This window comes from Protopterus annectens, chromosome 7.part0 (assembly GCF_019279795.1).
Source record: "Protopterus annectens isolate FY-2018-M chromosome 7.part0, PAN1.0, whole genome shotgun sequence".
NCBI lineage: Eukaryota > Metazoa > Chordata > Ceratodontiformes > Protopteridae > Protopterus > Protopterus annectens.
In genome coordinates this window covers 623,766,133-623,793,836 of record NC_056739.1, presented here as the reverse complement: position 1 = coordinate 623,793,836, position 27,704 = coordinate 623,766,133, and the positions used below count along the sequence as shown (strand labels likewise).

At 41.2% G+C, this 27,704-nt stretch overlaps 1 protein-coding gene across 1 annotated transcript in view; it reads left to right on the top strand.

Annotated features, from left to right (window-relative positions):
• Positions 1-27,704, top strand: part of VPS13C (vacuolar protein sorting 13 homolog C) — a 6,956,796-nt gene that overhangs the window by 2,436,880 nt on the left and 4,492,212 nt on the right. The window contains exon 25 of the mRNA XM_044076309.1: positions 26,954-27,410. Within this exon, the coding sequence (XP_043932244.1) occupies positions 26,954-27,410 (457 nt within the window). The remainder of the gene's footprint in view (positions 1-26,953; positions 27,411-27,704) is intronic.

The following is a 27,704-nucleotide window of genomic DNA, read 5'->3' as shown; positions in this document are numbered from 1 at the left end:
CTTTGTAGTGCTCTCAACTGGGAAAACACATGAATGCTCTCAGAAAATGTTTTCTCCAAGCCATTTCTCTTTATCAGATTGTCTCCTACAGACACGAGAGCCAGACATAAAATTGCCAAGTATACCTTATAATATTCAATATTCCTTTTCATTTACTTGTTTTCTCTTAAAATTTGTTGGCAGATTAAGCTAAGGTCCCTAACCCAGTCATTCCCATATGTAAGAATGAGAAAAAGCACACCAACGTATCTTTTCTCATGCTCTTTTAACCAGATTTTTTTTTACATTGCAGTACCTACATCTCTTAAAACTGACAAAATAAATACCATCTCTGTGTTCCTTATGGTTCCCAACAGTTCACTCCATATATCCATTCAATTAAGTCCACAAAATGTGTGCATTCTCAAAAGGCCTATTCACAAATGGAGATTAAAAATGGACTTTAATGAGCAGAAAAGTGTGATGAAGTTTCAAACTATTGAGAAGAAAATGCTTGTTTGTGTGTGTGTGTGTGTGTGTATATATATATATATATATATATATATATATATATATATAATGATTTTTATTACTCATTAAAGTGCATTTTTAATATTCACATCAATTATTGCTTTGTTAACCCCACATTTGTCAGTTTCCAAGTTACAGGTTATATTCCTGTTCATCTCCATTTCCCCAAATCCTGCCTCTGCTTCATTTCCAATGGAGATTAAAAATGGACTTTAATGAGCAGAAAAGTCTGATTAAGTTTCAAACTATTGAGAAGAAAATGCTTATTGAGTGTGTGTATGTATGTATGTATATATATATATATATATATATATATGGGTCTACTACTAATGACCGAAACGACGATTCCCCGACAGAAAACTCACCGACGCCAGATGACCGACAGGTAAGTGTACCGACAGGGTGATTTGCCGACAGCGGAAAGACCGACAAGGGAATGTGCGATCGCGACGCGGTAAGTGTGCGATGGTGACGGAGTTAGGAGTGGTCAGGTAAGTGCTCGAGATTGTGGGATGTCGGGTTAGGCTGTGGGAAAGGTGAGTGTGTGTTCGTGTCGGAGGTATGGTTTGGGTAAGGTAAGTGTGCTAGTGAGGGACTGTAGTTTAGGGACGGGTTAAGTGAGTTAGGGTTAGGGTGCAGGTAGGTGATGTGTGCGTTAGTGTCGGAGCTTGGGCTAGGTGGGTTAAGTGAGTTAGGGTTAGGGTGCAGGTAGGTGAAGTGTGCGTTAGTGTCGGAGCTTGGGCTAGGGGTGGGTTAAGTGAGTTAGGGTTGGGGTGCAGGTAGGTGAAGTGTGCGATAGTGTCGGACCTTAGGGTTAGGGTTTGGGTCAGGGCTAGTGTGTATGCTATGTAGTGTCGCGTGTTGTTTACGTTCCGTGTGTCGGTGTAATGGTGTTCGGTGTTTTGCGTTGTCGGGTTTGTGTCGGGTTTGTGTGTTGTCGGTCATCTGGCGTCGGTGAGTTTTCTGTCGGGGAATCGTCGTGTCGGTAATTAGTAGTAGACCCATATATATATATATATATATATATATATATAAAATGACTTCAATTCTTCTAGTCAACTCTTGTGGTTTTTACCTTTTCTCAAGCATTTTCCACTGAAACATTGGAAAGCGTTTCACTGGCACAGTCTCTGTGGTGCTTATTACCCAGAAGAACAAGTAACAAAATCCCCTCCTGTTTCACAACTCACTGTTTGTTGGACACATTTTTATGTCTGTCTTGCATGATTTTGTTTCTCCAAGGAGAAATATGTTGAAGGTAACTGGGTACAGCAGTTTGAATCTTACACCTGCTTCTCAACATTCCTTGAATAACGGAATCAATTTACTCCTCTTCTGCCTGGTGTACAAGTTGTCATTCTCTACAAACACACTGCTGTCTCCCACTTTTAGACTTTGTCCTTCTGCCATAGTTTTGTCAGAATTAACTCTCCTGCTGGTAAGTTTGCAACTTTTTTATTAAAGGTCCAGATTGCTTTTTCATAAGCAGGTTTGGACCATAGATGCACTGTGCCTTTTCAATTTGCAATTCCTTTTGTAGAATACCAATCCAGTTACTTATTTGTGCTTTCATATACTTAATACAGTTTGTTCTTTCCAGCTTCTCTTGTCCAGCAGAAAATGTCAAGTTTTCCCTATGTGCTCTGTCCTCTAATTCTATTATTTTTTGAAACGTCTATTCTTGTGTAGTCTCGTATTCAGCCTTTTCTTCATTTCAGCCTCTGAGTTTTGCAGTTTTATCACCTTATTTGAATATCTGTTTAAAACATCTTCCATTTTTTCCAGCCTTTTATTGTATGAGTTGATATACTCCATCAGTGTTTTGTTTATTTTAACCAGGTCTGTATGCAGTTGCCTTATACTTTGCTGTAGGTTACTGAAATTCACGTCTGGAGCTTGCACTGCTTTTTGCTGAACAGCTGCAGTACTTTCCCCAGTCAGTGTCTTTTGTCACCTCTTGTAGCTGATTTTCCTTCAGGTCCTCTGTTTGATTTTTTCCCAGCATCAGTATCCAGGCAATGCACTTAATAGTCAGTTACTGAAATTTACCCAAAAGTGTAGGTCCACTAGCTTTCTCTGCTAAGTTTCTGTTCACTTTGGGAGACAGAGAATTAAGCTGTTACTCAATGTACAGCCATCTTGAAAGTCTTTTGGAGCTGGATTGATTTATCTCATTGTTTTCCTTCGTAGCATATGGTTTGTTACACATGATTTATCTCATTGTTTTCATATGTAGAGTATGTTTTTATTTTATTCATAATGCAGTTCAACTGATTGATCTCATTGTTTTCATATGTAGCTGATGAGTTTCATGCATTTTATAAGGTTCACTTCAGCAGGCTTTTAAATATCATTTCCTTTGTATCCTGTACTATCACTTGTGTTGCACACTGCCATTGGGGATCTGAATGGAGAGATGATAAATCAAGCAAAGGAGAGTAGTATTGGTGAAGTTAAGTTCATCAGATGTTAGTGAGTACCTTATTTATTTATTATTTAACATTTAACTGGGAAAGTCCGACTTGGAACAAAGCCAATTTTCAGAGGAGGCCCGGGGAGAAACGCTCTAGATGCATGTCTTTGCCACATGGGAGGAAACTGGAGCACCTGGAGGAAACCCACATGAACGGAGGGAGGACATGCAGACTCCATACAGAAGGAACCCCAGCTGAGAATCGAACTTGAGAGCCTCTTGCTGTGAGGTGACAATGCTACCACTGCACTACTGTGCCGTCCTTCACAAGGTGTGGACCCTGTTATTCACAAATTCTCGCCAAGATGACACTGCTATATAGACTGTATTGTTTAAATAGCATATGTCATGGACAGAAGTAAGTTAAAAAATAAAGATAGCTGGGTGCCCAAGTCCCAGAATAAAAAAGTGCCCATTCCTGGTAGGTGCACTGCTGCCAGGACTGGGAAAATGACAGTGTAGAATCCTGAAGAGACAGAAACATTCCTACAATAGGGCTAGGCCAGGCCTATGGGAAGGATGCCCCCCCCCATTGCAGAAGGAAGTAGTCATCCACAAAAAACACAAAAATTGATCAGCCAAAAAGGAGACCTAAATACGATATAAGAAGAAATTGTGTATTACTGCTTTTATGGAAGAATCCCAGAATTTCCAGACAGAAGGTATACAAAAAAGATTGAGAGAAATAAAGGAAAGAAAAAGACTTGCACAAGAACTGTCAGAGGCTTCAAATAAATACAACAGATTTATGAGAAACATTTTATAGACCAAGAAATCTTGGGCCATTTGGAAAAAGCAACTGAGGAAGTGTGAAAATATAAAGAACAAAATCTAGAGATTTTTCATGGGTATAAAAAGGAAATATGATGTGGGAGAGAGAAGTCTGCTATGGTGCAGTATTTATGCAAAGGTGAAAGCCAAATTAATACAAAAAATGCAGCCCCAAAGATATTCAGAGAGAAATACAGGCAAAGACATCCAGATATGGAAAATTTCACGGTACAAAAAATATCACAATGAGGGAGTGTAGAACTGAATATTAGTAAAGAAGAAGTTAAAAAAATAGAAGTTGAAAGTTGTGGAATATTTGAGAAGGATTTAGTGTAGAAGGTATAACACCAGTTCTGTCACAGCATAATAGAACAGCGAGTCCCACAAGTAAGGCGAAAGAGGTGGAGCTAGAGACATCTGAAGAAGACATTTGGACATGGGGAAAGATTTAATATTTATGCAAAGGAGAAAGCAGCACTAAACAATATGACAAGAACAGTAACAAAGATATTTGAAGAGAAATACAGGCAAAGGCATCCGGATACGGAAAATTTTACAATACAAAAAAATGAGAAAACAAGGAGGAAAATTAGAAAAGTAGTGGTAATGGAGAAGTAAAAGAAATAAAGTGAGGTTATGGATTACCTGTGAAGTGAAGGATTTAGATTACAAAATCTGACTTTGATAACGTCACAGCAGGATAAGCAGTGGATCCCCAAATTAAGGAGAAACCAGTGGAGCGGAAAACATCTGATGAGTTGCCATATGAAGATACTTTGAAACCTTCCACAGGCAACCATTACAAAAGTTCAGTTGGAGTTGCACAGCAAGGGAAGGAAAAGGAAACTGTGGCAACTCTGATAATGTTGTGGAGTGATTGCCCAGTGAGTTCCTATATGAAAGAGCATGTGGCACAGGAAGATGCTCTGGAACTTTCTATAGAATGCTCACAGGAAATGTAGAATAAAGAATGTGCCCTCAGTTTAGAAGAAAATGATCTAAGAGAAGAGTTGCTTGATTTAATAGAGATGGGCAGACACATTAAGATCAATGAAAGAAACAGACTACAAAAAGTCAATAAAACCCAAAAAGTTAAACATTAGATAAAACGAACACAGTAATTAGCACTGTTTATAGAGATTCATTGCTGTAACAGAAGTAAATAGGATATATTACTGCGCAGATGGTCTTACCACAAAAAACAGAGCAGTAAGGGAAAGGAAGGGTAGAGATCAATTGCCATCATAGAATTATTGAATAGAGAAACTATATAGCAATTAAGACAGGTGTCACTTTTAGAAGAGTATAGAAGGGGGAACAGATGAACAAAAAATACTCAAAGATAGACGTATTAAAAGCAATGTGCAGTATCAGAACAGATCAGGATCTATCGTTCACTATCACAAATAGTTGACCACAGGTAGAAAAGCTTAGAAGATATGCAGATAAATATAAAGTACAAGTGCAAAATAAGCATTTTGTTGATGACCCATAGAAAAGGTTTTATAGAAAGTTAGGAAAGAAGGTAAAAGGAATTGAAACACCACCAAAAAAAGAAATGGGTACATTTTGAACAAATACCCAGTGATTGTCACTGCGGAAGTAAGACCCCAACCCCCTATGCAAAAATGGGAAAAAAGAGGTTGAGGATGGATGGATGATCTATGAAGATCCTGTGGAACATAACAAAGATGTTAAAAGGATAGACAAAGAAAAAGAAAGAATAAGAATTTCAAATGTACAGGATATGAAATGGGATGAAGCAACTGCCAGAGAGATTAAAACAAAATTAAGAAAACCCCTTAACTGGAAAACCCCAGGCACAAATGCAGTATCTAACTTCAGTGTAAAAGTGTTAACATTTTTACATGAAGACTTAGCCATGAGTAAAAATTATTTATACGAGCTCCTCAAATAGACACCAGCCTGGATAACAACATGAAAAACAGTGCTCTGACTTGAGTGAACGTGCCAAGCTATCCTGAAAACTGTAGATAATAACCTGCCTTCTGACAACTTATAAACTATACAGTAGAGTTAATGGGCGATAGTCATTTAGAAGAAAACTCAATCATGGGAATAGAACAAAAGGGTAACAAAAGAAAGTCCTATGGAATAAAGGATCATTTGTTAGTCATAATAGAGAACTGTAAAAAGGGGAGTAATCTAGGTATAACATGGACTGACTACAAAAACAAATTTGACAGCTTTCCACATTCATTGATGGGTGCTTAAAAATGTGTAAGGTACACTGATCGATTACATTACAGCAACCATGAAACAGTGGCAAACCACTGCAGTTAAGTCATGATAAAGGACAAATTATTATTCCAAGGATAACAAATTTAAAGGGAGATATTCCAGGCTGAGACTGTCACTGTTGCTCTTTTGCCTTGCTCTTAACCTATTAAGCTGTCTACTTTTAAGATTTGGTCATAGCTCCAATTTGTCTCACAGAAAACAACAAAGTGTAAAGACATCTCATCATCTTTTTGTAGATGATTTAAAACTGTATAGTTCATCAGATGAGGAACTGAAAGCACAACTGCAAGTGATCAAAACATTTTCAGATGATGTAAGAATGTCATTTGGTCTTGATAAATGTGCAAAAGCAACCTTTAAAGCAGGAAAGCTGCAGCACCAAGAAAACATTAGTTTGGGACAGGAATATCATATAAAAGAACTTGAGCAAGAGGCAGTATATAAATATTTGGGAATTGATGAAGGTTCAACAATAATACATGAACAAATGTTTATAAAACTAAGTAAAGTAACATTTTAGAAGGCTAAAATTAATAGTGAAAACAGCAATGGCATCTAGGAACAAAGTCCAGGCTGTAAACCAATTTTCTCTTCCTGTTCTAACTTACAGTTTTGGAGTGATTGACTGACCCCAAAAAGTTTTAGATTGGTTGGACAGGAAAACATAGTGCCTTTTTTAGGCAAGGCTCAAATTCTAAACCTACCACCCTAAAAAACAAAAATGGGAAGAAACTAAGGGTAATGCTGCTCAATGCCAGAAGTCTAAATCTCAAAATGCACGCACTTGAGGCCCTTCTCAGTATGGAGAACATCGATGTCTGTGCTGTGACTGAAACCTGGTTCAAGGCTCCTGAGAGCACCCCGGCACTATCAGGTTTTACCTAATATCATGCGTTCCGGCCCCAAAACCCGGACCACACCACAAAAGGAGGGGGTGTATCCATATTCATCAAGGATACCCACACCTCCAGGTTGGTGGCAACGCAAGCATCGGAAACCATCCAGGTGCAATTAACCATAGGCAAAACTGCTCTACAATTTGTAGCATGCTACAGGCCACCCTCTCAAACTCAGGAACCCCACACAGCCTTCCTGAAGACACTGGAGGGTATAAATCTATCTCCAAACACCATTATATTGGGTGACTTCAACTACCCGAATATAGACTGGGAACATTACTCAAGCCCAAACTTTCTAGCCCAAAGGTTCCTGGAGTTCATAAATTCAAATGTCATGGAATAACTAGTCACCGTTCCCACAAGAGGAGAAAATATGCTAGATCTCATCATCACAAACATGGGGACAAAATGCTCCACACCGGAAGTATATCACTCATTGGTGAGATCAGATCATAAACTAATCTCACTGGATATCCACATCCCGCCCCCACCCCAAACAAAAAAGACCACAGTGAAGAACTTCTCTAAAGCAAACTTCACACTACTCAAGACTGGTGTGGTATCCTTCAAGGCCCCCGAGCCAGTGGAAACCACAACCCAAGCTGCGGAAGCCCTTACAAATGCCTTCTACGAACACCTCCAGGACTGCATGGATCAGGCAATCCCTAATAAAACCAAGACTCTTTCCACCAAGGGCAAACGTCCAGTCTGGTGGACCCCAGCCATAAACAAACTTTACAATAAGCGGAGAAAGCTGTTACATGATAGAGCAAAATCCATAAGAGAGAAGACACCTTTGATCATTATTAGTAAAAAAAAATACGAGCACTCATAAAATCATCCAAGGCCAACTTTGAGAGAAAAAATGCCATAGATTCAAAAGACAATCATAAGGCCTTCTTCAGCTATGTTAGAAACCTGGGTGGAAACTCCCAGATATGCTCAGAATTAGTCCAAAATGATACAAAAATCACTGAACCCACAGACATTGCCAACATACTGGCAGACAGGTTCAGTGCAAACTTCACCCTCCTCTTGCCCCCCCCCCCAAAAGGAGAGAGAACTATCCCAGCGGAGTGCAGCCTCCCAGACATCTCCAATGCGCAGGTGAAAGCTGCTCTCTCTAAAGCTAAAAACACAGCATCAATGGGACCGGATGGTGTCCCCAGCTGTGTGCTATACGAATTCAATGATGAACTAAACCCGCACATAAGGCAGCTGTTTAATCTTAGCCTTGCCACAGGATACGTGCCGAAGGAGTGGCGTACGGTAACTGTGGTCCCACTCCACAAAGGCGGTGCCTCTACGGACCCTGGTAATTACCGCCCCATAAGCTTAACAAGCCTGGTCTGCAAAGCTATGGAGAGGATCATAATGGAGCTCATAAACAAAGACATAGGGGATTTGCAGACATTGGACCCAACCCAGTTTGGCTTTGTCAAGGGCAGATCATGCCTTTTGAACTTGGTCGACTTCTTCGAAACAGTCACCAAGGCCATTGATGAGGGAAAGGCAGTCCATACAGCCTACCTTGACCTTGCAAAAGCTTTCGACACAATACCCCACTTGGGTATTATAGAGAAACTTACCAGCTTAAATGTAAACCCATATGTCACAAGATGGGTTGCAAACTGGCTAAAGGACAGAACCCACAGGGTTACAGTAGCTGGCGCCATGTCAGACTCCAAGCCGGTCACAAGTGGTGTCCCACAGGGCTCAGTCCTTGGCCCCCTGTTGTTTGGCATCTACTTCTCAGAAGTACAGGCTAACATAGGAGGACTAAGGCTGACAAAGTTTGCAGATGACTGCAAACTAGGAGCCATAGTGGAAAGTACATCGGACACAGATATCCTTCAGAGGGGTCTCACGGAAACTGATAGCTGGTGCCAGAGCCATGGCCTGAAGTTAAATGCCAAAAAATGTATTGTCATACCCTTCAGGAAAAACAAGGTTAACCCCAAGCTACCATACAGGTGGCAATCCACTAAGCACAGAAGAGGTTATCAGGGACCTGGGGACCCAGGTTGACAGTGGCCTTTCTTTTGACACACATTGCTAAAGTGGTTAGAAAAACCTTCTACATTGCCCACCTGATCATGAAGGGATTCACATCCAGATCAAGTGAGGTCATTGTTCCCCTGTACTCTTCACTTATCAGACCAATGATAGAGTACAATGCCCCATTTGGGATGTATCTCACCTGACACCTGCAGCAATTGGAGAGACCCCAAAAGTTCCTCACCAAAAGGATAAAGGGACTCCAAAATCTGTCATATGCTGCCAGACTGAAGAAACTCCAGCTCTATTCAGTCGCATACCGTCTGCTCAGAGGTGACCTGTGCCTGACATACAAGGCCATGTCCAGCCCGGAATTAATGGACATGCTCCACCTCAAAAAATCCAAATCTACCAGATCCACTAGAGCAAGTGACTTAAACCTTAGCACGGATATAAATAGGACATGCTGGAGGGATATATTTGTCACCCAGAGACTCCCTATGTTGTGGAATAAAATCCCGGTCCATGTGAGGCAGAGCACCTCGCTGGCTCTGTTCAAGAGAAATCTTGACCGGTGGATGGGAGATCGTAGGTTTACCCGGGAATCATCTCTGTGTCACTGCTGGACAGAGGCATAACAAACTAATGGGCACAGTATTTTTTAACATAAGGGGTGGCGTAAGCCACAAAAACTCTGGGCTAGGCTTATAAATGCCTTAGGGCAGATAGCCTAGTATAAACCTATGAACCTATGCTTCGTGCTCCTCAGATGATATATAAAAATCAGTTTATATCAAGACTTTGTATTGCCCATTCTGAAGGGGGTATGGGCCTCCTTGAAAATTGATTACATGTATAGATCTGCAGTCATGGACTGCATACATATCTTCTGACCTCACAAGAATGTGAATGTTTTGAATCATGCAGAGAATGTTTGATGACATCCCTGCTTAGTTTAGCAGAAGCATTTCAGTGTCAAGCAGGGATGGAACTCAGACCAGAAGTAGATACAAATTAGGCAGCAATTGAATGTGCTAAAAAGCAAAAAAAGAATATAAGGTGAAGGATCGGATGTAATGGCAAAAAAATGTGGAAAATGTGTAATTGCAGTTGAAAGTAGAGAAAACTGTGGGAACAAGCTCATGTTGATCAGGATTGAACACAGAAATGGTTAAGGAGAGGTGAGTTTAAACCAAAAGACAAAATGTTAATATTGGCAGCCCAAGATATTAGACTTGTATAGATGTTGCTTTGAAGTTCATTGAACATGTGGGAGAAACGGGCAAATGTAGGTTTTGTAAAACAGAATTGGAAGCAGTTGCACGTGTTACTAATTGTAGAAGGACTGTATACTGAAAGGCATAGGCAAGACTGTTGCACTGGTGATTGTGCAAACTTTATAATGAAGTAGCTGAGAAAGACTGGAAACATGAGTCACAAAGCATTATAGAAAATGATGAAGTTTATATCACATGGAATCACCCATTACCAACAGTTCAAGAAAAATAGATGCAAGAAAACCAGATATGCTAGTTCATGAAAAGAAGATAAAAGTAGCGTTGATCATTAAATCATTGATCATTAAAATTGCTATACTGAGTGACTGTAGTGTCCTACATAGAGAGAGACACGGTCATGAAATAGGATATGCAAGCAGAAACGAGGGCAATGTGGAAGGAGGATACCCAGATAGTTCCAATAGTAGAAGGAGCAATGGGTCTTGTAAAAAAAAAAAAAAAAAAAAAATTTTTTTTACAATCATACTTTGATATGTTACCAATACCTGTAACTCCATATGAATTGCAGGAGTAGTCATTATTGGGCACATTGCGAATGCTGCGATGAGCACTTCTGGCTAATATCAAAGATTGGAACACCACTAATTTCATTAACTTGAATCACACGTTGACTTGGAATGAGGTCCATTCCTGTCATGGTGTAAGAAACCAAAAAGACTTCATGAAATTAGAGAGAGGTGCTATTTTGTTACTAAACCTCACATGATCTTTTATAATTCATAGGTGTTTACTAGGCTAATAACCACTAGAGACCTTTAAACACTAGCTGCGCAACCCAAGTGTGACCTACAGATTTGATTTATAGGGGGTGATTTACAGATTGCCTCTGTCCATCAGAGACATAGGAGCAAGTCCAAAGGTCCAAGTCATGCTTATTCATATTTAATATTAATATTAGTTTAGATACATTTTATAAAACAAGCATACATAAATATAACTTTATTTCTGAGTAATTGATGAAAATGTACACCACCACTTCTTTAGTATGTTTAACACATACAACAGTTACTGAAAATACCCTCCCCCCAACATTTAAAATACCCTAGGCTACACATTACACAAAACTGTTTTACTCTGTGTAACACCCAGTTTATATCATATATTTTATACAAATGGTACCCCCCCCCCACCTCGTTAGTGTGCTTCGAAACATTAGTGATGTACAGTGGGTTTATACAGTTTACAGTCCACCACAAGATTCTTCAAAGTCATCAAAAGTTCAATGTTTCTCAACTACTTTTTTTTTTCAAAACCATATTTTATAAATGTGATAAGATGTTTTATAGTCTTATAAAGTTTATTCTTATATAGTTTATTCACTAATTTTAGAGTTGCTGGTGTTCTTCCTGTTCATCTCTTTCTCCCAACACCATCTGGTTCAAGGCGAAGGTACTGCTGATTCTTCTGGTCGACTCCTGTGCTTTTTTTCTCTCTCTCAAGCAGTTTCCTTTAGAACATTGGAAAAACGTATCACTGGTAAAGTCTCTCTCTGAACCTTACCATGAGAAGAATGAGAAGCAGAGTCCCCTTCTGCTTGTTTGACTCACTTTTTGTTGGATAAACTTTCTTTCCTCATTCACCAGTTCTGCGTCACAAAATTACTTTGATCTCCTAGGGAAAAAAGATCGACAGCTGGATACAACAGCTTGAATCTCACTCCTACCCATCAGCATTTCCTGATTGCTTGGATACCTTTGCTTGGTGTACTATGAATAATCATTTTCTACAAATCTGCTGTCTCCAGTTTTTAATAGTTTGCCCTTCTGCCACAGTTTTGACCGGAGATACTCATACCAGCAGAAAGAGTTGATAAGTACAGCCTATTCCTTCCAGGTTTTCCATCTCAGGTTTTCTGTTTGCACTTGTGTTACTTTTATAACATTTCTTCTTGAGAAATTTCATATTCATCCAACTTTTTCTTTGTCAGCCTCTGTTTTTTACGGTTGTATCAGGCCATTTGAATGGCTGCTTGTATTTTTTCAAGCCTTTTGTTTGAATTGATATATTCCTCTGATGTTTCATCTCTTAGTACATTTAGTTTATTTTTCCTCTAAATTACTGGAAGCCATCTCCTGAACCAAAGCTGAAGCTTGAATTGCTGTTTGTTGAACAGCTGCAGAATCCATCCCAGCCAGTGCTTTTTCTTCACCTTTTCTGATTGATTTTCTTTCAGGTTTTCCAAATTTCTTCTTTTCTGGCATACAGGTAGTATATTTACTAACCAAAAATTATCATTTTCAATGGTGGTACTTTTTCTCAGTTTTTGTTTTCACACTTGGTGAGCCGAAGTTATGGTGTTCATTGTACAGCCATCTTGGATGCCCCATACTGCACCAATTTTTATTTCTAGGAGCAGGAAGGTTTGTACCAATTGCTTATACTTTGGGAAAAAAACGATTTTCTGAAGCCCTTTAATCCTGTACCAGAATGAATCAGTTATTTAGAAACACTTGGGCAAACATTGTTAAACTGTTAATATTCTAGTTAAAATGTCAGGAACACAAATATGGTGTTGCAGTTATACCATGTACTCAGCCCTCACTCATAAAACTAAACCCATCCTCAGTGGTGGTCACAAAAGGGTACTCGGCAATTAAACACTAAGAAAGGACTGAATGGTCACGTCTCTGGAAGAGCAGGCACGATAACCATCATTATGCAATACTGTTTTTATTACTCTAACTCACAGAAGTAATATCAGTTTCTGAATATCTCAGTAACAACATATCAGATACTATCTGTTAGGCTTAATACTATTGAGTGTCAGTTTCACAGATCAGGTAACTTTTCACAAAACTATGTTTTTATGCTACAGATGAATAATAGACAAGCATTGTGTTTGTGATTGGGTCTCTGATCACAACTGCCATATGTGTTTGAAACATGACAAGTGATTAAGCTTGGGAGTAGAATGAAGCAAAAACTGAGAGGTGAATTTTGATATCCATGTCTAGAACGCAAAACAAGTTGGTTGTAAATGGACAGATCAGATTAAAATGCAGCATCTGATGTCAATTTCTAGTTTTCATTTTAATCTCAGCTGTTGGGTTCAGATCTAATCCTCGGATCCTACTCGGCTGTTACTTTAGCATGTGGCCACCAAAATGCTCTCAAGCTCCTCCCTTACATATAATGCACCAACCCCTAACATAACCTAGATCTCGTTTGCTGCTTTCGCATATAGATGTCATCTTGAGCTCTCAAGTTATATTTCATTTTATGATGTGTTTTACTATTTATCTTTGCAAATTTAATACTTATTCTCCCTTCACTTTACAGTTAGTGTAGTTTTTTATTAGCATGGTTCATATTGTTGGCATAGTTTCGTTATTTTCTTTCTTTTGCACCTTTTGTGTATTTAGCGGTACCATTGTTGTCTTTTTCTCTCAAAAAAAAAAAAGCTTTCCTTTCCTTATTTAATTTTTTTGTTATTCTGTGCTGGATGTCTGTGAAAGGTCCTTTATGACTTAAAAAAAAAAAATGCCATAAGTGCAGGCACAAATTACCATTGTCCGATGCCCACAGTGTGTGTGTATATTGTTTGGGCCCAGACCACTTTCAGTTTGATTGTGCCATTTGTAAAAATTTTAATCTTCTTGCTATTGCGGATAGAAAAAAATAAGCTGATATTAAAGGGTTTATTTCCTACTTCCTTCTCAGAAGCTATTTCTGTGGCTCAGTTCTCCCAAATCAAAATTAAAGGAGCTTTTTACTAAATCTCTTAAGCCTTCTCGATCATCAACTCCATCTTCCTTGGAGCTGCCTAAAAAGAAACTTAAATTGGATCCAAAGGTTGCTACAGTCCAACCACTATCTGATCTGACAAAACCCTGCTCTAATCCAAGCACTGTGCATCTGAGTCTATTACCCAGAACCAGATACTCACCTACTCTGGATCCATTATGTTCAAGAGTAACTTTTCCCTTTGTGGAACAAAGGCAACATAAGTCTCCTACCCCAGCTTCTTCTCTTTCTTTCAGGAGTTTGACCAAAGGTGATGTGGACAGAATAACGAGGTTGCTTGTCTTGATACAAATATAGAAGGAAGTTCTCCTGGCTCATACCCTTTCAGGTCAAGAAGCCCGTCCTATCACTCTGCCTATTTCAGCTCCTTCTCTGATCTGACCATTTCAGAGCCCTTGGATCTGAGCCTTCCGGGTCTGTCTGGTTCGGATCTGAAGATATCCTTATCTTCAGATCCAACACTTACTCTGAGTGGACCACCTCCGAAGTCCTTCAAGCCAGATGACTTTTGCAGCTGAAGCACCCCTCTCTGGTTCGAGGCGTTAGCGTCAACTCTGAGGTTTTTGGAGCAGTCTCTTCCTCTGAGTCTTGGCATTGGACAGCTCCACTCTGGCTTCCACCTCAGTTGGGGTTGCCTTCAGGGCAGAAGGAACCAATGGGCCAGATGCCTGGCTTCTTGACTCCATTGGCTTCCTGCTCCCCAGAGTGATTTGCCTTTGAGGTAGTGAAGAGTGTTCTCTGCTCCAGCAAGATGGACAGATCCTACCCCCTCAAATCTTTACTCTGGATCTCAGATGTCTCTGTACTTTGAACCACATCATTCTACCCTACAAGGACAAGCCAGCTCAAAGTCACCATTCTACCCAGCAGTGTTTTACAATCTCTTCTGATAATTCACCAAAGCATCCCACTGAGGATGTGCAAGAGGAGGCATTTCGACTCCTCTCAGAAGTCGGTCACAGAAGAGGCTGATTTTGATGAAGGAAATGGGTCCCCAAGATCACTACCTGAAGATGTTTCATTTGGAGACATTCTTGAAATTATTAAGCAGAGGGTGGTCCTTTGATAACCATTGCCCAGGGGAATTTGTATTCCTGGAAGTCTTTGGAGCTGTCCTGTCTATCTCCTGGTTTATCTCCATCTACCAGTGAACTCATTGACTTGATTTCTCGGTGGGAATGGAAGGAACCTGACTCAGTTGAGGCAGTCCCCTTGAGACCAAACCTGATTATGGCTCCACTGGTAGGTAGGAAATGCTGGAGCAAGGGAGTGTCTGTAGATGTTGTGGTTGTGGCAGCAGCCACAAAAAAGGAACTTGCTGAGCAAAGTTCCTCTGTTCATTCCCCTAACAAGGAGTCTAGGGTGTTGGACAGATTTGGGAAGTGTGTTTATGCTTCAGTGACTTTTGCCCTTGGGTCACTGAACTTTCTGGCACACTTTGAGACTACAAAGGGATTTGATAAAGGACCTGTCAGAATCACTTTCTGGGACTGATACTGCAAAGACTTCGATTTCTGTACCCTCTCGGTTGGCTACCCGGGTCTACTTTAAACAAAAGCAGAATCAGTTGACACGTAAACAGTGAAACACAGAAACGTCGAACGCACTAAATAGCGAAATCGGAAATGTCGAATTGTCATAGTTGGCCTGTCTGCGCTATAGCTCCGTAAAGTAAGTGTGCGATAGTTACGGACCTTAGGGGTAGTGTGCGGGTTAAGGTAAGTGCATAGATAGGTAATGCATGTAAAGTTTTTAGTGTAGGGTTTTGTTAAGTGTGTGTGTGTGTATGTTTGTGTGTGGAATATTTACTTTGTGTGGGTATAGTTCTGTAGGGTAAGTGTGCAGTAGTTATGGACCTTAGGGTTAGGAAGGGGTTAAGGGTAGTGCATAGATAGTTGTGTATGTGGGGTTTAGTGTAGGTTTACAAGTGGGGTTTTGGTGCTTTAATTTAGGATTAGTAGTATGGTTTTGGTTAGTGTATTTGTGTTTTTTGTTGTGTTTGCGTAGGTAGTATGTTACAGGCGGTGAGGTTGGCCGACTATTGAGGTTTCAATGTTTAAATTTCACGGTTTTGCATGTTCGACGTTCTCACATTTCACTGTTTGTGTCGACGGATTCGGCTTTTGTTTAATTAAAGTAGACCCGGCTACCCTACAGGCCATTTCTAATTCATCCATGAGACTTATCTTGCATGCAGCCAAAGGTGTCTCAAAGGCAGTAGATTCAGGCATTTCCATTAGGAGACACACCTGGATGTGCTTGTGTGATTTTGCAGAGCCCTTCAAGTCCACATTCATCATTACACCCTTTGACAGCAGTTTGTTGTTTGGCCCAAAAGTTAGACGAACACTTCAGGTGTGAAAATGATGGAAACACCCTCTCTGCAATGTGGATACATTTTTGACTCCTCAAAGATCCTTTTCTAGGAATCAATGAGGAGGTCAAAATATGATTCAGGAAGTCCCAGGGTTCTTTCCAAGATCCATGTAGAGATAATTCCCTCAGGGGCAGTGGAACAGCTCAGATGAACATCTCTGGCCATGCGGTAGAGGAGGCCCACAGGAACAGGGGTCCAGAGATTCCTTCTCCTAGAGATCCTACCACTGCTCCTGAGAGGTCGTCTGATTGTCCAGCTCTGGAGGCAGTCAGGTGTTGCTTATTTCTGCACCAGTGAGCCTGGCTAGATATAACAAAAGACACATGGGTGCACAGGATTATTTCCAGATATAATAGAATTCCCTTTTCCCTACTACCTCCACCTGTATGCAAAATTCCCAGTGTTCCACCCAGTCAGAAGAAAGCAGTAGCACTAGAAATACAAGCTGCTAGGAAGACTCATCCAAGAGGTCACACCAGACAAGATAGAAACCAGACCTTACTCAAGATTCTCTTTAGTGCCAAAGAAAATGGGGCTGAAGATAAATTGTGGATCTTGGCAAACTGAACAAAGTAGCTTGACACATATGTTTGGATGGTTATGGTTTAGTCCATTCTGCCTTTTTCTAGGCAAGGATGACTAGATCTGCTCGACAGACCTTCAGGTTGAGTACTATCACAAAAAAATGAACAGACAATCCAGAAGGTATTTACACTTCAGACTGGTAGTCAATTACTACCAGTTCTGAGCACTGCCATTTGGCCTCACCACAGCCCTCAGTGTGTTCACCAAATGCATGGCAGTGGTAGCAGCTCACTTGAGACTACAGCGATTCCGAGTGTTTCCATACTTAGATGACTGGCTTATTACCTCCCCAACCAGGCATCTACTAATGAGAGAGAGAGATCAGGTATCTAGACTTGTTCCCTTCTGGGGATAACCATAAATTACTAGAAGGCTCAGTCACAACTGTCTCAAGCATTGGAATTCATAGGAGCAGTTTTCAGCACTGTTTCATTGACACCTTCTCTTCCTCTCTCAAGTACAGATTTAGATTAGATTCCAGATCCAAAAAAAGAATTTCATCTGCCAGAATTTCAGTCCATTTTATTCTTCAAGTTTTGGGTCAATGTCAGTGGCCATAATTTTAGTCCCTCTAGTGAGATTTCATATGAGAATTCTTTAGTGGATGTTGGTAACACAATGGTTGATTCTTTATCAACACGTGAGCCCAAATAAGAATCACTCAGTCATGCAAGAGCTACCTTTGGTGGTGGATTCAGTCAGAGCAAGCTCTACAAGGCCATCCTTTCATTTTCCCTCAGTCTAAGGCTGTAATGGCCACAGACACTTTCCAGATTGGGTGGGTGGGGGGGTCACTTCCTGGGGATGACAGTCCAAGGCACTTAGTCCCTTGAATAGGCAAATGCACATATCAGTGTCCTGGAAATGATAGCAGTGCTCTTAGCATTACAGACCTTTCATGACACTTTTTCTTTTGAGATGGTTGCAATACGGACAGACATGTCAGTAGTCTGGTACATAAGCAAGGGGGAACCAGGTCTTACCCCTTATGCCAAGAAGCCCTTTCCAAATGCTTTCTGATAGCAGTGCACATTCTGGGGAAATCCAGCATGATAGCAGAGAAATTGAGCAGGCCCATCTTACTATCTCACAAATGGTCTGTCAACGTGAATGTGACAGAAATGTTTTCCATTAATGGGGCCAGCCTTGCTGCAGTCTTTTTGCGTCTTCCCTAAATGACATGTGCAGCAGCTTTTTAAGTCTGATTCCCCCCACCAGGGAAATCATTGAGAGATGCTCTACTCCACAGTTGGTCCCCTTGTCTCCTCTATGCTTACCCACCAACTCCCCAATTCCAAAAGTTTTGCAGAAAGCTACCAGGTTGAAGATCAAAGTCATCCTCATTGCACTTTACTGCCTTTGATGGAGTTGGTTCCCCTTCCTTTGGACCTCATATCCTTTACCTGTCTTGGATTCTGGTCCCAATTCCAGACCTCATGTCTCACCTCACAGGCATGATTCATCCAGATATCTCAAAATTCAAGCTAACAGTGTGGTTTCTCCAATTCCTTTAATAGCCAGACAATTACTGCTATCTTCCCCTGTCCATCATAGACATTTATCTTCCTCATAAGGCTTCTACAACAAAACGTTACAGAAGTAAATGGAAAAGGTTTGTTTTTTGGGCACATTGAAAATGTGTACAAAGTGTTCCTGAGTTTTAGCAACAGTTTTTAATGAGGGAGCTAGTTCCTCAACAATTTAGACTTCAGTCAGCAGCAACTTGCACATTGGGTTTAACAATTCTTCCTTGGCTTCATCTAAGCTTTGTAAGGCCTTTTTGAGAGGCACTCTCCTACTGAGGCCTCCCTGTTAAAGGCTGTACTCCACCATGGGATTTAAATCTGGTATTGAGGCCCTTAATTCATTCTCCTTTTGAACCAGCATCAAAATGTGATATTAAATTTCTGACCTGGAAAATTATTTATCTAGAGGCCATTACCTCTGCTAGAAGAATTTCAGAACTTCAAGCATTGTCCTGTAAACCTCCCTTCTTGATTTTTCATAAGAACAGAGTATCAGTACATACCAGTCCTCTAATTCCCAAGGTTTTGTCAGAATCAAGTATTAACCAGTCCATTAATCTGCCAGTCTTCTTTCCTAAATTTACAAATAAATGTGAATATACCTTGCATTTATTGAATGGCTACAGACAATTACATTTTTACTTGCACAGAACAAACGAAATTTTAGGAAGAAACATCAGTTTTCCAGATTCTAAATCAGGCAAATCAGTTGCAAAGATAACTCTAGCAAGATGGCTGATGGATTGCATATCACTTATCTGTAACAAGTTATGCCTGTCCTTACCATGACCTTTAAGATCTAATTCAACTAAGTCCATGGCTGCTGCTTCAGTGCTTCTGTGTAGTGCTTCCATGGATGAAATATGTGCAGCTGTAACCTGGGCCAATCCTCATACCTTTATTACTCACTACAAACTAGATTTGGTATCGAGGGTAAGAGCAGCCTTTGGCTAAACTGTGCTGAGGAATAACCTCGAGTCCACCCGAGAATTTAGGTAACTGAGGACTCTGTCCCAACAGTTGAAGATAGAATGAAAATTGACAACATTAGATAAAGAAGGTACGTGCTCACCATAATGTTTTATCTGTGTTGTCCATTTTTGTTGTTGTTCAGCTACCAACCCCCAACCTTTTTCACAATTGATTTCTGGAAGAAATAGAGTTCTAAGGACACCACTGTCCTTCATATTGAGCTCCAGATATGTTTACTTCAGTTAAGTATCTTATAGTAGTAGTACTTACTTTTGTCAAACAGCAAACAAGATCTGAGGTATGTCAGGGGTTGGTGCATTATGGGTAAGGGAGGAGCTCAAGAGATTTTGGTGGCCACGAACTAAAGTAATGGCCTAATCGGATCCGAACCCAACAGTTGAGGAAGAATGAAAATGGACAACACATGGAATGTTATGGTGAGCACATAACTTCTTTTATTTAGCTGCCCCAATGTACTCATCATCATCTTCTTTAGGCTGTTCCCATTAGGGGTCACCACAGCAGATCATCTGTTTCCATTTCTTCCTGTCATCTGCATCATGCTCTTTCACACCAACCACCTGCATGTCCTCTCTCACCACATCCATAAACCTTATCTTAGGCCTTACTCTTACCTGGCAGCTCCATCCTTAGCATCCTTTTCCCAATATACCCAGCATCCCTCCTCTGCACATGTCCAAACCAATGCAATCTCACCTCTCTTGCTTTGTCTCCAAACTGTCCAACCTGAGCTGACCCTCTAATATACTGATTCCTAATCCTGTCCATCCTAGTCACACCCTGTGCAAATCTTAACATCTTTAACTGTGCCACATCCAGCTCTGACTCCTGCCTTTTCGTCAATGCTACCGTCTCCAACCCATATAACATAGCTGGTCTCACTACCCTCTTGTAGACCTTCACTTTCACTCTTACTGGTACCCGTCTGTCACAAATCACTCCTGACACTCTTCTCCACCCATTCCACCCTGCCTGTACCCTCTTCTTCACTTCTCTTCCACACTCACCATTACTCTGAACTGTTGATCCCAAGTACTTAAACTCCTCCACCTTTACCAACTCTACTCCCTGCATCCTCACCATCCTCTACCCTCCCTCTCATTTACACACACATATTCTGTTTTAGCACTGCTGACCTTCATTCCTCTCCTCTCTAAAGCATATCGCCACCTCTCCAGGGTCTCCTCAACCTGGTCCCTACTCTCACTACATATCACAATGTCATCTGCAAACATCATAGTCCACGGGGCCTCCTGTCTAATCTCATCTGTCAACCTGTCCATCACCACTACAAATATGAAAGGTCTCAGAGCTGATCCTTGATGTAATCCCACCTCCACCTTAAACGTATGTGTCATTCCCATTGCAGTCCTCACCAATGTCACACTACCCTTGTACATATCCTGTACCACGCTTACATACTTCCTTGCCACTCCCGACTTCCTCATACAATACCACAACTCCTCTCTAGGCACCCTGTCATATGCTTTCCCAGCTGCCCCAATGTACTACTAGTAGCAGAAAAAAATATAGCAGAACAAACTGTTTTATAGCCCTGAAAGCTGTAATGCAGTTATCTCTGCCACACACAGAAGAAGCAAGAGTAAAAGTTGTTAGACACTTCACCCTATCATATTATGCTTGTGTGGCAGTTTGAAGTGTATTACAGCTCTTACAGCTGTTAAATCACTGCTGATACTTTTTTGTGAAGCAATGTGTGTTTTACACTCATCAGTCTCCATTTTAGACCTTCCAGAGTGGACAGATAAGTATCTGATTTTGGACCATTTTTCTTACCTTGTATTAGGTTGGTTAGGGTGGCTGTAATTGGTGTGGTTAGTGTATGGTGTTTTTTACAAGTCCCAAGTCACTATCACTCACAAAGGCTTGTATTATCATAGTTTTCATTTCTTGTGAGATTTGCAGAAAATTCAGTAGAAAGTTTTAGCCCTTCTAACCCATCTTGGACATGCATTGTCTTCAGTTCATCAGACCATCTGGCATATCTGTAGAGTCTTGGTAGCCTTACCCTAGAGGGCATCCGTAGCAGAAAAGGAAATAGTACATAGAAAAAAAAAAAGAAGTGGGCCCACTCTGAGAAAGATAAATGAGAGACTGCCAAAGTATCCCTTATGGCCCTGTATGTCCTGGTTTATCATTACCACTGAGGCACTTGTTAATTTTCTGGACAGGATGTCTGGTGCTTCCAAGGCCTCTGGCACTTTGCCTATGGAGATGAGCATGCCTTTAGATATTAGCATTTCCTTCCAGACTAAACTTCAGTGACTATTAAGTTGAGTACTGGTTCCCATGTACCATGTTTAAATATCTGTTATGCTGAGGGAAGGGCACCACCACGATTACAGAGAAGGTCTACAATGATGAAGTGCAACTCCCTAGGTACTGGTGGCAGCCTGTACTTCTATGGTTTCTTGGGCAGTGACACCTGAAAAACAGGCATCCAGCATGTCTCATGATCACACACATTGGGACCCTATCTTTTCTTCCAGCCTCCTACTCAGGACTGTTCTGTTCATTTAGATCCTGCAGCCAGGGTCAGACCAACCATCTTTGCCAGGAGTTGTTTTCCCAACCAGAAAAAGACCTTCCTCTGATAAAGGACTCTTGACTTCTCTGATTCTGAAGTGGACGATTAACTGGATTATATAGGCTATAGCTTACCTTCCCCAGGCTGTGAGATGGATGATGAGGATGCACTGAGAATGCTTTTGTAAGTTTGTGGACTAAAAAGTTGCAGACAACATTACTTCACCACTCAGTTGCCCTAATTTTTGTCTCATCTTTTTGTTCTGCCTCTCTTAAACATTGTGAGCTTTCAAGTACCAAACTCTTCAGTGGTCTTATACACTGAAGAAGAGTTTTTTTTTTACTCAAAAGGTTTGTTCTGCTATTTGTGCTGTTTGTCCTGAACTATTAAATTATTTATCGAATGGAGGATTTCGACTGTTTTTTCCTGGAATTCTGACTGCTTTTCATCCAAGTTCTTTGATTTGCTGAAGACCTGTTACTTTGTATTACACCTTCAGAGACAGGTAAGAAGATGAAATTAGATGGCCATCCTGCTTTCAGCTTTTGCAATAAAGCGGAAATAGCAGAACATGTTTTGAAAGTATTTACTCCCCACAAAGCAAACACAAGCATGAAGAAATGTGGGTGTTGCCCTTTTGCGGATTTATACTTGAAATTAGTACCGTTATTGACAACAGTACATTGCTTAAACCTAGAAACAAATTTAACTGTAACTCTACTAGGATAGTTTATAGTGCTTACTGTAGCACTTGTCCCAGGTTCTGTATTGGAAAGACTGAGAAGATTATGGGGCAGGATATATGAGAGATCACACAGATTTGAAGACCAAAAAAGAGCAAATGCTCTAGTCAATCATGTTGCAGAATACCCAGATCACACCTTCAGGTTTTCTGTCATTAAACAGAGTCATATAAATGACAGAGTGGGGATCATGGTTTTTAGTTCTCGAAAAATTTGAATTCTACTAGCAGCTTAAGCTCAGTGCCCTAAATTGGCCCAGTCTCAATGACCAGGTCTTGATTTTTTGCCTACTAAAATTAAAGGCATTTGAGAGAAGGTATATTGGCACTTTGTTTTTTCATATTTAAAATAAGAATGTTTTACATAAAATATAATCTGATGCTGTCAGTTTTCACTTAACCCTTGACACTCTGGGTTCGGTTTCATATATCGGAACAGACTCTGCTGTTGTTCCAGCTCTCGCACTCCAAAACTCTTGAGTTAAGCTTTACCCATAATGCTCCTCACAGAATTACCTCAGATCTCATTTGATGCTTTCAGTGCCAGATACATCTATCAAAACAGCTGTTGAGCCAGAAGTGTGAGCGTAAGCTACCCAATTCTGACAGACTCTCCTTATGTGTGTATTGTTTGGGCCTGGTGCACCTTCAGAGAAGACTGACATCTGTCATGGCTTCAGTCACCGGGCCCTTACTGAGAGGAAAAACATGCTCATTCTAAAAGGCCTTATTAAAACTGCTTTCGATGAGGCCATATCTGGTTATCCAAAGTCAGAAATGGACGTTTGCTCTCCTCCATCTTCCTCATCTAAACATGGACATTCAAAGAAGAGGGAACAGCTCAGTGCTGACAGTATTTTCAGTACAGTTATCAAAAATGCCTAAGATTTCCCCGGTTCCTACAGTTTCATCAGAACCGACTGGAGGAAAGACTTCACCTTCGGTACTTACCTCTGCACAGACACCTTTGGCACTGACTGCTACTACTTTTTCAGAGCAGACATCTCCGAAGCCAAAGGAATTCCTCTTTAATAGGCCTCATACTAGTTATTCTCCCTCACAAGACCCTTTTGTAGACCGACCTCCAAGCCTCTTCTTGGAGAAACCCAGATCCCTGTCCATCTCTTCGGTCAGTTCCATCAAGAGCCTCACGGAATATGATATTTTGAGGCTGGTGGACCAGCTTTTAGTGGTAAGGGGATTGTCCATTTCTGCAGTTCCTAGCCTTTGTAGCTCTGGAACTTTACCTACCTTGATTGTTCCTCCTCTGATCCTACTGAGGCTTCAGAGTTTCTGGTAACAACAGTCCATTTCAACTGGCTCTGTGCTGGTCAGAGCTACTTCTCAGGTGCTGAAAAGATCTTTGAGGTCTTTGGTTCTGTCAGAACCGGACACCTCCTGGGGTCAAAGCTTTGTTGCTGGTTTCGGGGGGGGGGGGGTGGCATGGTTCCACACTGGTGTTGTCAGAGCCGTCCATGCCCCTCGAGCCTTGGCACATGTTAGCTGTACACTGGCTTCGGCTTCAGAGGTGGCGTCTATGCGAGGTGGGACCACGGTTCTGGGCTCCCATTCCTCTAGGGGAAGGACCTGTCTTCCAAGCCATGGAGAGGGCATTGTCCACTGCAGGCATTCATTCAACACCACTTTTATTGGATTAACAACCCTGTGTTTCCCTTCACCCGATCTTCCTCTACCCTGGGAAAGTGGGTGTTGAAGCCTTGAGATCCAACCATAGTGGTCGTATCCAATTCAGATACACCTCCGTCCCTTTCCACTAAAGAGGCACCCCTGAAGAGAAAGTGCAAGAGGAAGCACTTGGACTCCCTTGAAGAGTCTTTCACTGAAGATACTGATTTCGCTTAAGGGGAAGGTTCCCCAAGGTCAGCCCCAGAAGATGTCTCCTTCGGAGACCTTCTAAAGATCCTGAAACAGTGGGGTGGCTGGACTTCCTTTCAGCCTTCCTCAGAGGAATCGGTATACCTAGAGGCTTTCTGTGCCCGACCTTCTACCTCCTGGATCTTTCCACCTGCTGACGATCTGATTAAATTGATTGCACAGCAGGCTTGGAAGATACCTGATTCTATCGAGCCAATCCAGAGAGACCAGACCGTATATTGTCAGCTCCTCAGGATTAGCAGCATTGGGCAGGAAGGAGTACCATTAGATGCCATGATGGTAGCAGCAGACACCAAAAAAGGAACTTGAAAATCCTATTATTCATTCTCCTAATAAATAGTCTAGGATGGTGGATAGATTCAGTAAATGCATGTACGTGTCATTGACTTTCACTCTTACTGTATTCCTTGCCTAAACCCTGACCACGACGTTGCTAGTTGTCGGTTTTGTGCTAGATTCAACCAACGCACTATTAAGCGTCAGTTTGATTTTGCTTTACATTACTTTGGCCGAAGGTTTAACTACATAATGCCGTCGGAACAACCGACGACTGGAATTCATAAAAAAACGCAAAGACAAAGAAAAGGACAGGCATCTGAGGTCCAAAACAGACAAAGCCTCTTCTAGGCCAGTCGCCGGTTCTCCGTGAGGTGCTTTTGCAGCCCCTGACACCCACTACCTCAGAGCCACAGGCCGCCTCCGACTCCCATGTGGAGACAACTAGGCCTTTGGGCCTACGGAAACTATTCCCTCAGATGGGTCTGGAGCTGCTGAGCAGGCATTGGCTTCTGAGGGTGTTTTCAGACCTACACAGCTTACTATCAAGTCCACTTCAGCAGCCAAGGCAAAGTCTAAAACACCACTAAAGACAAAGAAACTAGTACAGCATTCTCCTGGACAGTCATCCATGCCAAAGAAACAGGTGCTTAAAATGGCCGAGGACCTAATTACTTTGATCAGGGGTACCCATCCCCCTCCTGATAAAAGGCCTAGGCAAGACACTGACTATGACTCTTCTGACCCAGGTCTCTATTTCCTCTGATTCCTCTTCAGAACAGGGATATTCTCTTCCCCCCTATGAGGACTCTGATGCTTAAGAATCTATCCCTTCAGCCTCTCCTCCTGAGGATTACTCTTTTGGGGAAACCTTGCACACCATGAGGGAGCATTTCCATTGGGAGAGCCAGGATTATTCAGAATCCAAGAAAAGGCTCAGAGACTTCCTTTTACTGCCTCAGCACAGGCCCCTTGCTATCCCCTCTGTACTAGATATTGCTGATGATGTTTTATTCAGAATGCAGTTTGTCGCCTGATTCTTTATCCCCCTGTACCAGTCAAGCCAGATAGGTACTACAGGGTCCCAGACTCTCATACATTTCTTTATAAAAACCCTGCTGCTGACCCAGAAACAATTTCTCAGGGTCCCAGGCTTCCACTGCAAGAAACCCTGCTCCTTTCGATAGGGATTCTAGAGCTCTGGATAGATGGGGGAAAAAAGTTTACACCTCTGCTACTTTAGCTGTAAAGGCTTTAAATTGCCAGTTTCACATGCTTAAATATCAACAATACCTAATTTCTTTGCTAAAACAGAAAATGCCTACAAACTCAGAATGTCCTGACGGTAAGGAAATGCAGGATTTATTGCATGCAGCTGAACAAGTGGGAAAGCATACTCTGCAATGTGGTTTTGATTCATTAGAGACTTCTTGCAGCGCCGCAGTTACAGGTTCTGTCATTCGAAGGCTTGCTTGGTTAAAAGAACAAAGTTTACCTGATCATGTTAAAGCAAAATTATTGGATGCTCCATTACAGCATGATACTTTGGTGTTAAGGCAGAGGAGGTGTTAAAGAAAATGGAGGATAAAGCAAAATCAATGCAGACAGTAAAAGATTTCTTACAGGTTCAGCCACCTAGATTTAGTAGGAACTGGCCTTTTTATGGATTCACAATTGGTAAGACCCCTTGAATCGGAGGGGATTCAGACAAGTGGACAAGGTAAAATCAATGAATTTATGCAAAATACCTCTATGGGTGCTCAAGGACTGATTGTGGTATAAAATGGGCTTGTAAATCAATGGAAAAAAAATCAATTTTCGTTTAATAGCAGTGGTGAACATACTACCCCTGAGCAACAGTCCACTTCAAATGAAAAGTTAAAACAATTTGAGAAGGACTTATTAGTATTTAAAAAACTGCAGCTAGAGAATGCGTATTTAAACAAAAACATTGAAATGAAACAGGTTCCCCGTGGATTAAGAATGTGGAGATAGCCAAATGGGGTAAAGTCCAATAAAGACTTACTAAATTATGTGCATTTATTATTTGACAAGGCGGGACTGGATCTAATGGCATTACTGATTAAATATAACAAAATCAAAATTGATAAAATTACAAAAGAGTTGGACGAGTTAGACCAGTCCATTAAAGCTGACAGTGAGTACAGTGTGGGTAAAAACCTTGCTGTGTATCAGAACATTCATATTCAAGTCAATACTATCTGCAATACTATTTATGTTAGTAAAAAAAACAAATTAAAAAAAGATTTTAAAGAAAATCAACAGGATCGTGTATATCCCTTTTCAGGGGGACTTGACCAGCAGGGGCGGAGTTTTGATCCCAACAATGGAGGGGAAGTGACGAAGGATGATTACAACCGCCAGGGAGGGAGAACACAACGTATGGATTCAACAGCAAACACCGAAGATGAATTTAGGCGTTCCGACCGCCTAAGGGACAAGGGAAATGTTGCAACAGCTTCTTCCTCCTCTTTTTCGTACCCTGGGAGAGGTCGGCAACAACTGGCACAGGGGGCGAGACCCAAGGGTCCATGAACAAAATACTTTTGAACATCGGTGAATATCCGGTGCCGCAAATTTTAAATTATTTTGGGGAACCCCAGAGGTCGGGCAGTGGCATTGTGGAGCAGAGTATTCAAACTAAAGACAGTATGATGCAAGCAACAAAAGACAGTTCAGGTGCAGTAATGAAGAAGGGTGGCTATCCTGAAGGTACTTTTGAAATGGGTTTAAACGGGCCCGTTATGAATTGTGTGTACAGTAATTTACACAAAAATAGTTATGG